The following is a 12456-nucleotide window of genomic DNA, read 5'->3' on the forward strand; positions in this document are numbered from 1 at the left end:
ATCCATGTTGGTTAGTAACAAGTGGACTAGGCATTTTGTATTGAGTTTTATTTCAATGCACTGATTTTACTATTTACTCTGTACATCTGTCTTCAACTTATTTACAGTCATTACATTTTTCTAAGTGGTTTTACACCTACCATCATAGACTTGATATTTGTGTTCTCCTGTTGAATGATTGCACACTTCTTGATCTACTGACTAGCTAATTCTAAAGTTGTAACGCCCAGCAAGAAATAAATATCCTTTTGTTTTGATGTATACAACAAAGTCAATTCGTCGGAGCATGACTTGGCACAAATAAGTGAAGTGCATAAATCAAGGAATCACTCAGGTGAAACCACAGTTGGGTTAACTCAACTGATATCAGTAGTTCTGCATAAAAATAACAGTTAATAGCCTTCTCAGCTATAGTGCCAAACACGAGCCAGATCCACTTATGCAGGAATTCATTTCACAGGAAAGCTTTGAAACGAAATATTGGATCGGAAGCATATTTTCTGAGTCCAACCATTTTTTCCCATTGTTAAAAAATGTTTACTTTCCATATTGACAAAAAAATTACTACTTTACAAAATAAGGACGGTGATAGATAATCTTCTCTCTCCTAACCAATCACCAATTGTCAAAGCAGATACCAAAACCATGAATGAACCGTGAATGATCAAACTGACCTCAGCGCACAGCAAAAAACAGATTTAGAGCATCCTATGAATCAACTGTAAGAAGCTTTAAACAAAAGGCCTCCAGCACACAGAAACATCCTTGTCCCAATGAAAGACTGACCAAGATATACATGCTTTCTTTCACCAGCTCGAAGGGGTGCACTACAGGCCTTCCTAAAAACCAGAAATCAAGTACAAAGGCTTGTTGACCAAAAGCCAAACAAGGGCAAGTTAGGAATTATCAGAGCTTCTGGAATTCTTACTAGTCAAACTGATGCTTCACTGGATGACAACAAACAGAAGAAACTGACTGTTCTGGCAAGGGAGAACAGATAGCTTTCCAGAGTCAGCAATCATTCCTCCACATCCTACCAATAGGCCTCTGAGATTGGTCGATTATGTTCTGCTCCAGCAACTTGCTGGGTTGGGCCGGCCACGTTTTGTTCACTGTACTTTTCCCCTCTATGGTCAGCCAGAACTGCGTCAATGGTTACCCTGAATGTCTCAGTTGTAATATTTAATCCAGAATTACTTTGATTTTCTTCCATCCTTCCTTTGCACTCTGTTTTCTGATCACTATTTTGCTTGTAGTATATTCTATATCTGACTGACAGGTATCAGGTTGGCTAAGATCATGCCTAGATGCCAACTGAGCGCACACTTAACAGGGGAGCCAACGAACTCCCCCACTGATGCCAACTTCATTATCATCTGCCTTTCCAATTAGACCTCTATCTGCCCCACGCATCATTGCTACATCTGTATTTTCTTTGGCTGCCACACAACCCATATGCTCCTTCCTCTCATTATAGTGCTACCCTTATGCCTTACTGCCAATGGTGGCTACCTTATCAGCTAGCTTAGTAGCTGAATACCTAACATATGTGAAATTGATCTCCACAAATACTGAAGACAGATCTGTGATTTCTTTGATCATGACTCTTGGCCTCAGTTTCTTAGCCACATCAGACACCTAACCTTTAGGCTTTAAGCAGCCTAATTAGAACATTAGAATATACTTTGCAATCATTCTACACTTTTTTCTCTGGCTACTTCAATTCCTTCTAGGACAGCCAGGCCTTCAACTAGATCAATGGTTTCCCTGCCAATTGTGCATAAAATCACTGTTTCATATGATGCCTCTAGTACCCACTACTCTTGGATTTCCCTTTGGGGTGCTGTAGAAGTTTAGATTGCAGAACTGTGGTGGCAGTTTTCATATCGCTTCTTCTTGAGAATTCTTTTGCCTAGATTTATCTTCCATCACCATCTGAGGCTGGCCAATTTCCCACCTATGCATGAGAAAAATAGAGTTGCGCTTCACAGTCTTTTCCTTTTTAGTCTAATTTTGAGACAGCTGGTTTGGCAGTGCTCCTTTGGATTTAACTCCACAATGGCAAATGAGATACTATTTTTCTTCTAATTTTATTGTTTCTTTCCTTCCAAAATTTCCATGTAATAAAAACTGAAGCTGAATTCAAGATAAAGTCTAGAACTTCTAAGTCCTGACTCAAAATCTTCTCGTTTTTAGTTCTTTATCAAGTCACTAGCTGATTTATATTTCATAAAACATGTTGGGCTATAGCCAGCTGGAATTCTTGAGCAATGACTGCAAGTTGAACTGTTAAAAAGTCAATTTTAATATTGCATATGTACCTTGCATGTACTTGTCTGGTGCTGATCATCTTGGCATGGATGGTGGAAACTTGAAGGACCATGTTCAGCTAGTGACTTGAAGGATATAAATCAGCTAGTGACTTGATAAATGCTTTCATTGCCTATAGTTGCACAGTTAGGTAATCCTTACCAATAATCCCCGCAAGAACACAATCCATTTTTGAAATTGTGAAATCGATTTGCATCCCTCACGATGATTTCTCGTTCAACAATCTTGGATATGAACTTAGTGGCACAATGGCAGTCACCACATACACGGAGGTTTTTTGTGATTTGGATAGGTGTGCCAGGGTCAGTGTTGATAAGCCCAAAAGCAATGGCTAGCTTCTCACTGTGGTATGAGAGAAAATGTTCCTTGTCCTCATTTTCAACATCATGCAGCACAAAGTCTGTGTCAGGCACATATCCTGCTGCTTTCATCTGTGACTCTAAGCTTTCCAACATTGCATAGATTTCCTCCGATTGTGGGTGGGACTTGTCTCCAACGAGGAATGAATGCACTGTATTCTTAAACTCAATGTCGCTACGCCCTGGTATCTTTTTTAATCCTCTCCCATTCATCATTTTTCTTACCATTTCTACATCTTCCCACCTGTTAGCTGTTGCATAAATGTTTGACAAAAGCACATAATATCCAGATTTTTCAGGTGCTAGCTTAAAAAGATGGTCTGCCACATGTTCACCTAACTCTGTATTGTGGTAAACTCTGCACGCGCTAAGCAAGGCTCCCAACACGCTGTCATTAGATTCAAATGGCATCTCTTGAATTAATTCCTGTGCTTCGTGCAAGCGACCTGCGCGGCCAAGAAGGTCAACAACACAGGCATAATGTTCCATTCTGGGTACGATATGATAGTCTCGAATCATGACATCAAAATATCGCAAGCCTTCATCCACCAAACCTGCATGGCTGCATGCAGACAGAACAGAAACAAAAGTAATGTGATCTGGTATTGTACCTCCGTTTTGCATTTCTAAAAAGAGAGCAGCAGCATCCTTACCATGGCCATGCATACCATACCCAGCAATCATTGCAGTCCATGATACCACGTCCCTTTGGGGCATACTGTCAAACACTCGGCGTGCATCACTTATACTCCCACATTTCGCATACATGTCTATGAGTGCATTACACAGAAACAAATGCGAATCTAATTTATTTCTTATCATATACTCATGGACATCCTTGCCCTGCTGCAGAGCCGCTAGGCGAGCACATGCAGGGAGAACACTAGTAATCGTAATCGAATCGGGTTTGACGCCTTCAGCCTTCATCTGATGAAAGAGCTTCAAGGCTTCCTCACATTGGCCAACCTGCATATAACCCCCAATCATCGCATTCCACGAGATTACGTCTCTTTCACGCATTTTGTCAAACACTTGGCGCGCATTTTCGATACTCCGACCCTTTCCATGGACGCATGCCAGAAAAACACTAGCAATGGTGGCAGAATCAGGATCGACATCTTCCAATTCCACTCGCTGAAAAAGCTCTATAGCTTCATCAAACTGCCCATTCTGCGCATAACCTGCAATCATCCCATTCCATGATACAATGTCCCGCTGAGGCATTTTGTCAAACACTTGGCGTGCATTCTCCAAATTTCCGCATTTAGCATACATAGAAACGAGGGCATTTCCAACGAACAGATCAGACTCGTAGCCCCTCCTGATTATACAATAATGCACCTTCATTCCCTCACAAACTGATTCAAGGCCAGCACAAGCCTTGAGCACGCAGGGAAAGGTGTAATTATCCGGCCGAGTCCCTGAATCTTTCAATTGAGAATAGATTGTAAGGGCTTCCTTGTAAAACCCATTGGTTGCATATCCCCTGATCATTGCATTCCACAAAAACACAGTCCGTTTCTTCACATTATCAAAGACAAGACGCGCATCTACAACATGCCAGCATTTGGAATACATACTCACAAGCTTAGTTGCTAAGTATACATTTACCTTGAGTCCAGTTATAAGCATATGTGCATGAAGTTGCTTTCCTTCCGAGTGGGCTTTCATGGTCGCACAAGCCTGTAAGATGCAAGCGTATGTATCTGATTCAATAGGAATCCCGTCTAGGCTCATAGTTTGCAAAGCATTCATCGCCTCCTTCAGTCGACTCTCCCTGCATAATGTTTTGAAGTCCACAGAGGGGCTGTTGGAGTTTGAATTTCGAGGTGCTGTTGCGGAGCTATGGATCAGCCTGCCAGACAAATCAAAAAAGGTTTTCTTACAGTGAAGTCCCATGAATACATATTGTTGTGGGCTTTATGCTCAGATTGCAAATGGGGTTGTTTAAGTTTATCTATGCTTATACGTTTATCTTGTGGAGTCCCAGGAACGGCCGCAGCAATAGTTTCTACCATTGTAACATCTCATCTCTTCTATTTTAAGTTTGCTTGACAGTACGTTGAAAGTCGTAAATGAAGAGAAATTGTTTTAACGTGCTTGTGTACATTGTTAAGTATGGTTGTTTGCTCGGCTTTCTCACAGTAAGTTGAGAGTCGTAAATGAAGAGCAATTATTTATTATTTTAACGTATATGAAGAGCAATTATTTTAACGATGAGGTTAAAGATAGTTTATGGAAAAGCTTGTTTTTGTTTTTTTATGTGATTTTTGTATTGGGATTTTTTCTTGTGAAGCTTCACAATAAATATTTTTTGTTTTTTGTTTTTGTTTTTCTATGTGATTTTTATATTGGGATTTTTTCTTGTGAAGCTTCACAATAAATATTTCTAGCTTCTTGACAAACTCTTCGCTGAAACGATTATTCCAAGAGCCAACTCCTAGAATATGTGCATAACTTTTCTTGTTGTCTTTGAAGGCCTCACATTTTAAAATGTAACACTTTTATGTTTCCAACTTTCCGAAAGAGCAAAAAATACATATTTTTTCCTCTCACACTTCTTTTGCCATTTTCTAGCGCTTTTCACAATGGAGTTGATGAGAATTAGCCCTTAACTAAGCAATAAGAGTTTTGGCTCTCCAAGAAATATTGGCCCCTATGTACGCTTTTTGTTAATGATTATGAGTGGGATTAAACTTTTAAGTATAGTACTTTTTCTTTTTCCTTAGCTCCTTCTCCCAAGTATGTTTGTGAAACTTATCCATAACAAAAACTTTTATCTCTTCATTGTTTATGGGACACACGCTCAAGCAAATATCCCATTTACTAAACCATTTGTCATTTTGTCGTGTCAAAGTCTTATTTCTTTTGCACAATATCTCATTAAAGACAACCTTAGTCCATTTGCCCTCTTCCATTTCCATCTCAATTTTTTTTAAATAACTTATGGCTCGCACCATAGCAATTGCTTCAATAGGAGCAACCCTTGTTTTACTTAACAAAATAGCACAAGGAACTGTACTTTTAATTTTGAATTTGTTTGTAATCAAATACTTCTGAATTTTCTCAATTTGTTTCCATTGCATGTCGGATGTACCACTGGTCCATAGTTCACAACCGTAGAGAATCACCAGAATCACTAAAAGCCCAAAAAGAGTTAAAGTGGTTTTCCAATTCCATAACTCTACCTCTCTACACTTATTTTGAAAAGAATAAAATGTTTTCCAACCCCCCAAAGTTCTTTTCTTTCTACAACCATCCCAGCTTAGATTTATGTTGAAGTCAATTCCGAGGTATTTGTAATCCACAACTTCTTCGAGAATGTTGCCTTCAAAGTAGAACATATGTTGGTTATGTTTTCTTTTGTTAGAGAAAACCACTACTTTCATTTTGCTAATATTGACGCATCCCCACCCTTCTACAAAAATGTTCAAGGGAAAATTAGTGCTCTTGCAAACCAAAAGCATATTTAGCAATTATAATAAGGTCACCTGTGTACAAAAGAAACCTTATAACAAACTTTGCCCAAATGGATATTATCACCCCCTTGCGAATTTAGCCACTCTTCAAGCTTGTCGATATATAAACCAAAAAGGGTAGGAGACAATGGACAACCTTGCTTGACCCTGAGATCACTTCTAAAATTTTTAGAAATGTCTGTTGGAGTTTTAATTTTGACTTTCACCTCTTCATACAACCTATGCACAGTTACTCTCAAATGCATAGGAACTCCAAGTTCCTCCATTTCGTGTCAAAGCTTATCATTAGGAACCATGTCAAAGCCTTTTCTGAAATCAACAAAGTAATAAAATGCTTCTTCCTTTTTCACTCAAATTTTTTCAATTATGTGCCTTAAAGTTATCCCATGATTAACTCTGGAATGCTTAGGTCTAAAACATGCTTGCCCTTTAGCACATTTATCTCTTTCTTCTGCCCATTTGTTGATTTTATTTTCTAGTATGCTTCCAAATAACTTTGCAAATAAGGAGTTTACCATTATGGTCCTATAATTGGAGGGAATTATTGATGGAACCACTCTTGAAAAAAGGTATTGCCACACTAGTTGTCCATTCTGTGGGGAATCCCTATTGTATGATGTTGCTGAAAATTTTTGTAATGTGAGGTGCAAGAATTTTTAAGCCCCACTTTAAATACTCTACTTGAAGTTAAGCTAAGTCTTTTGTTTTTCCAACACCCAACTTCTTAATACTCATCTCTACTTCTTGCACCGTGAAGAGTTTAGTATCAATGTTGACCAAGGGAGGAGAATCAACCTTGGGATCTTGCACATAAAGTTGTCTTGCATAGTTGAACCATTTAGAAGTTGTAATACTATTTTCAGTGTGCATCTTTCTCGGTTGTAGCTCCTTCCAAAATAATTTGGGGTTATTTTTTCCAAGGAAGATTAGTTCTTCCCTCCTTGAAACCATGAAATCAACATTTTTCTTTCTTAATATCTGCTTGTAAGCTTTATGTTATCCTTGTTTAACTATTTCCACATTCTCTTTGCCTTTTTTCATTCATCATTGTTGTGCAAGTAATACCTTCTGCGGACAGAAACGATCCCTCTAGTCCTATGGGGGGATCTAGCAACAAACAAAGACAAATATGTCCAAACTTTCATAGTTTATACCAGAAAACACAAAGGAGGATAGATGATCTACTTCACTCTCAAGCTAACATCTGTTGGTGTCATCCTTGATTCTTCCGCTTCCAGGCTCAATCTCCTCTTTGTCGTTATAGATGAATACCTGCAAGGAAAATCACGTGGACACATACATAGCAAAAACCATTCTGATATAAACCATATAACAAATCAATGAGTGTTATACTAAATGAGCAATGATTGACACATTTATGGAAAGAAAACACATAATGTATCATTAACAGGTGGTAAATGGAGCATTACAACCACTTAAGCCTTGATGTTGGAAGCCTCCTTTAGGTGAGTTTCCAAGTCCCAGCCTTAACTTTCAAGCACTCTTCTCTTCTTAGTAAAATGGGCAGCATTTGGGCATAGTTCAGCACTAGGAAGGCAACCAAGCAATAGCCAACTAGTTATGGATAGTAGGGATCTCATTTATAGGGAAGGAGAGGGAGTTAAGGATCCATAAAAGGAGGGAGAGGTTCCACATCTCAAGGGAAATATCAATGAAAGTATGATCAAGGACCAATAATGGGAGATCTCATTCCAATCCTTATTCACCTATAACCAACTTGTCGTTCTCAAGAATTCTAGTAAAAGAATATTCTCCTCCACTTTAGGAAAAATTGCCTGAAGAGGTTCAGTGCGGGTGTTCTTGGTAAAATTCGTGTTGTAGAAATTCCCACTATAGATCAACAGATTATGCAATATACTAAACAAAATACAAGATCTACTTCTACAACAAACTTGCGGAAGCTTAATTGAATATGAGCAAGATAAAATAGAACACATATAACTGAGAATGAGAAATCAATCACACATGAACACAGAAGAATAACCCGAGGAAAGCCTCAGCCTAAAACCCCAATCTCTGTATTATCATACAAGTGAAAATATGTTTAGATTACAAAAAGAATTAGCTCACAAGCTATCCTGCTCTCTCTGCAATCCAACTGTTGCTCAGAGACAGTCAAAGGCTTCTCACAAACCTACTCCTTTGTCGTCCAAGCCTCCTATTTCCTTGCGCAACTTTCCTTGGGGTCCAGTGCTGCCACAGGTGTGAATTGGCCTCTTCACACTACTCACTAAACATAGAAGTAACTGCACAATCCTGAAGGAGATAATTCCTTCTACATGGATGAGTTTCCTATATAGGAAAAATACTCCAACTGATAATAAACTGTCCCATCCTCTGATCTCAACTGGGTCTTTGACTGAACTGACATGCATGAGTTATTTATGAGAGAATATTCAATTATTTGAAGTGCAGCAGTTACATGCATGCATGCATTAACTAACTGAACTCACAATTAATTCCACAAACTGTTGGAACTAATCTACCTGGACTTAACTTAGTTAACTGAGCTAACTAATTACAACTCAAAATACAACTCATCCTAATCTCCTTTAATCAAGGGATACCTTCCTCAATCAATGGAGAAATTGTTGCATGTCTTCACATAGACTTCATGTTTTATTTCCTACAACTAATTAACTCAAGATGAATTAATTAATTATTTTACAAATAGCTGCTAAGATCAAATTCGAATTTTACTTCTCAATTTTAGTTTAGGGACTAACTAAAATTGGAATCTATCCCGAAATACTATTTATAGCAATGCTATTTTTAGCATTTCCATTTTTCATTCCTTGTTGCTATATCCAACACTGGTACCTAAACTGCTATTTATAGCATTTCTTGTTGCCATTTTCAACATCCTTATTCACCTATAACCAACTCGTCATTCTCAAGACTTCTAGTAAGAGAAGATTCTCCTCCACTTTAGGAAAAACTGCCTGAAGAGGTTCAACGCGGGTGTTCCTGGTAAAATTCGCCCTGGCAGCGCTAAGACAATATAGTGCAACAATGTACCAGCATGGGTCACTAGTGATGCAAAAAGCATTGATCCTGAAAAAAAAGGTTTAGGACAACTTTCTTCATAAATATTTCAAGGCAACTTTTTTGTTTTTTGGTTTTGGTTTTTGTTTTTGTTTTGTTTTTTTGTTTTTTCCAGGGATGCTTTTGAACATGTTTCATGGTGAATACATTGACAACTTTTGTCATTTTGACACTTCAGGATACAAGACGGGGAGTGTGACAAAATATTGTATAACAGATGCCCCCTAAAGCATGAAGGCAGAACGAGAAGTGATGGTTGAAATGCTTTACAAGTCAAGGCAAGGGCTCGGAGAAAGACTGTCAGGAGACCTGCAAATCAAACACGATACAAGATATTTAACATCTCTGATGTAAGTATGCCTAATAATACATCTCTGAGTAGGCATCTAACAATACATGAATCCATGGCATGGACACAACCATCCGAATAGAAAGGATCATGTGTATGGATCCATGGCATGGACGTAGGCATCCAAATAGAAATGATCATGTATATGGATCCATGATATGGATGCAGCCATCAGAAGAGAAAGGATCATGTGTACAATCATGAATATCTAATAACTCCACACAACTTGGATTTATCAGACGAAACCCAGGGTCTTCATCTCTGTCTCGATCCAACCAAAGTATGAATCCCACCATGTGAATAGATGTGTCAGAGTTGAACATGGTAGAAACCACCTGATTATTGGTCAATGATGTGAACCGTTAACATGCATGAGAGAAACCACCAATAATGACGATGGCTCTCAAGGTACAACATCACAATCCACGAGTGTGAACAATGAAGTTGAAGTTGAACACTCGTAGAATCATTCGATCGAAGGCCAATGATGTGAACCTATTGTCAAATGCGGAGAACCTACCATTGAGGCATGCAATGTTAGGTCTCTATACTACTAGTGTAACCCCTTATTATTATTAGTGCAACTCCCTTATTATATTGTTGTGCCCATGTAGTACCCATATTGTTATTATTGTGCCCCATAGAAGCACACTATTTTATTGTTGTGCCCTTACATTATTATTGTTATGTCGGCTCTGATTATATTATGACCCCTTAGACTCCTATATATAGAAATGAGGTCTTGTCATTTGTATCATCCAAGAATTGTTCATTTGTGTAATGTAAAGGAGGTTTCCCCTTTGAAGAGGCTGAATTCTAAGGTGTTTATCTTTCTTTTCTATCTTTTTGTGAGCTGGTTTCATAAAATTTGGTATCAGAGCTTTGTATTTTAGGGTTTCACTGCTCCAAACAGGTCATCGTGGAATTTTCGCTATAACATTTTTTTTGTGACGTTTCAAAAGCTAAACAAAAACCCATCTGTGCCGAAATCACACTAAAATTTGGGTCTGAATTTCAAATCTTGTTACACTATATTTTCGGAGATATGATCAGAGGAATTTAGGGTTTTTGAAATATCCTGAATTACATCCCAAACAGTTGACCTTGGGAAAATCGTCATAACTTTCCTTCTGAGCATTAGATTGAAGTTTTGTAAGATGTTACAGATAGAGGACAACCTGTAGATGTCTTTGTATCAGTTTCAGGTCCGAAGGTTGAAACAGTAACACATGGCACTTCGTACAAGTTCTCTCTTTTGGAAAGGTATATAATCAGGTCATCTTGGGAGATTGTGCATAAATATTTCTTGGAGAATCCAATTTCGATCAGACTAGTGACATTGGAAAGAGGATGCAGAGGGCTACTGCAAGTTGTAATTTCAGAACTGTGATATCTGATGTTATAGAGTTATAGTCGTTTCAAGATCGAGCTCCTAAAATCAAGAAAAGGCGATATGAGGAAGTTTGATGGCAAGGATCCGGTAAATTGGATACTACAGATGGAGCAATATTTTGATCTACATGAGGTGCAACTGTTACAAAAGGTACATATTGCATCTTCATATTTAGAACCGAATCAATTTTTATGGTATGAAGGGCTTTGTTCTCGTAAACCACTTGTCACGTGGTCAATTTTCACGGAGGAAATGATAGTACGTTATGAGGATATAAAGAGAAGCACCTTCTTTAGCCAATTGATAAATCTCAAACAAAAGGGTTCAATGGTAGAGCACATTAAGGACTTTCAAAAATTGAATTTAAGGGTAAATGATATTCTAGAGAAGCAAAGGATTGATGTCTTCATAGGGACTTTAAAGGATAGCACTCAACATGATGTTCATCTTTGGGAACCTGATTCATTGGAGAAGGAATTCAAGTTGGCAAGAAAAATTGAAAGCGGAATTATGGAAACAAGGAATCCCACCACTCACAACTATAAATATGGAAGTGTTTTTTCTCCTAGCCTTCCACAACCTACAAGGTTTACACCACAACAATTGGAAGAAAAAAGAGAAAAATGGCTTTGTTACATTTGTGATAGCAAGAACAGTAAAGGTCAAAAGTGTGTTGAGAAGAAATTATTTTACATAGATTGTGAAGAGGAGGAAGAAAAGGATCAAGAAACATCAAAAGAAGAGGATATACACCAGGAGCCAACCCCGAAGAAAGAAGAAATGAATCCGACCATATCTTGTAAAGAATTGACAAGAATTCCCACTCCTCAGACCCTCGAGATAGAAGGACATATAAATAAGAAAAAGGTTCAAGAAGTGAAAGATCACATTGAGAAAGAAGAAATGAATCCAACCATATCTTGTAATGCATTGGCCCGAATTACCACTCCTCAAACTATCAAGATGGAAGGACGTATTAAGAAGAAAAAGGTAATAGTGTTGATTGATTCGGGCACTACCCATAATTTTATTCATTGTAAGATAGCCAAGGAATTGAATTGCTTCCTATATCCAACACCAGAGTGTTGAAAATAGCAACAAGAAATGCTAAAAATAAAAATGCTAAAAATAGCATTGCTATAGATAGCATTTCAGGATATATTCCAATTTTAATTTGTCCTTGAATTAAAATTCGAATTTAGTCTCACTAGCTGTTTGAAAAATAATTAATTAATTCATCTTGAGTTAATTAGTTGGTGAAAATCAAACATGAAGTCTTTGTGAAGACATGCAACAGTTATCCCTTCGATTGAGGAAGTTATCCCTTAATTAAGGAGAGAAGGATGAGTTGTATTTGAGTTGTAATTAGTTAGCTCAGTTAACTGAGTTAAGTCCAGTTAAGTTAGTTCCAAACAGTTTGTGGAACTAATTGTGAGTTCAGTCAGTTAATGCATGCATGCATGAAACTAGTGTTCTCCA

At 37.9% G+C, this 12456-nt stretch overlaps 1 protein-coding gene across 3 annotated transcripts; it reads right to left on the bottom strand.

Moving 5' to 3' along the window:
• Positions 1 to 903: 903 nt before the first annotated feature.
• On the bottom strand, positions 904 to 4840 carry LOC149138354 (putative pentatricopeptide repeat-containing protein At3g49142). Of its 3 annotated transcripts, none has more exons than XM_089447967.1 (2): positions 4302 to 4432; positions 904 to 4176 (listed from the first exon to the last, which is right to left on the bottom strand). In XM_089447967.1, the coding sequence occupies exon 2, from the start codon at positions 4035 to 4037 to the stop codon at positions 2469 to 2471; it is 1569 nt and encodes a 522-aa protein (XP_089304093.1). In that variant the 5' UTR covers positions 4038 to 4176; positions 4302 to 4432; the 3' UTR covers positions 904 to 2468. The 3 variants fall into 3 exon arrangements, with proteins under 3 accessions (XP_089304093.1, XP_089304092.1, XP_089304094.1); XM_089447968.1 differs by having other exon boundaries at positions 2982 to 3252; positions 3344 to 4840; XM_089447966.1 differs by having other exon boundaries at positions 904 to 4840.
• Positions 4841 to 12456: the final 7616 nt, after the last annotated feature.

Source organism: Pinus tabuliformis, chromosome X (genome assembly GCF_031772625.1).
Source record: "Pinus tabuliformis cultivar Carrire ecotype Pingquan chromosome X, CPIR1, whole genome shotgun sequence".
NCBI lineage: Eukaryota > Viridiplantae > Streptophyta > Pinopsida > Pinales > Pinaceae > Pinus > Pinus tabuliformis.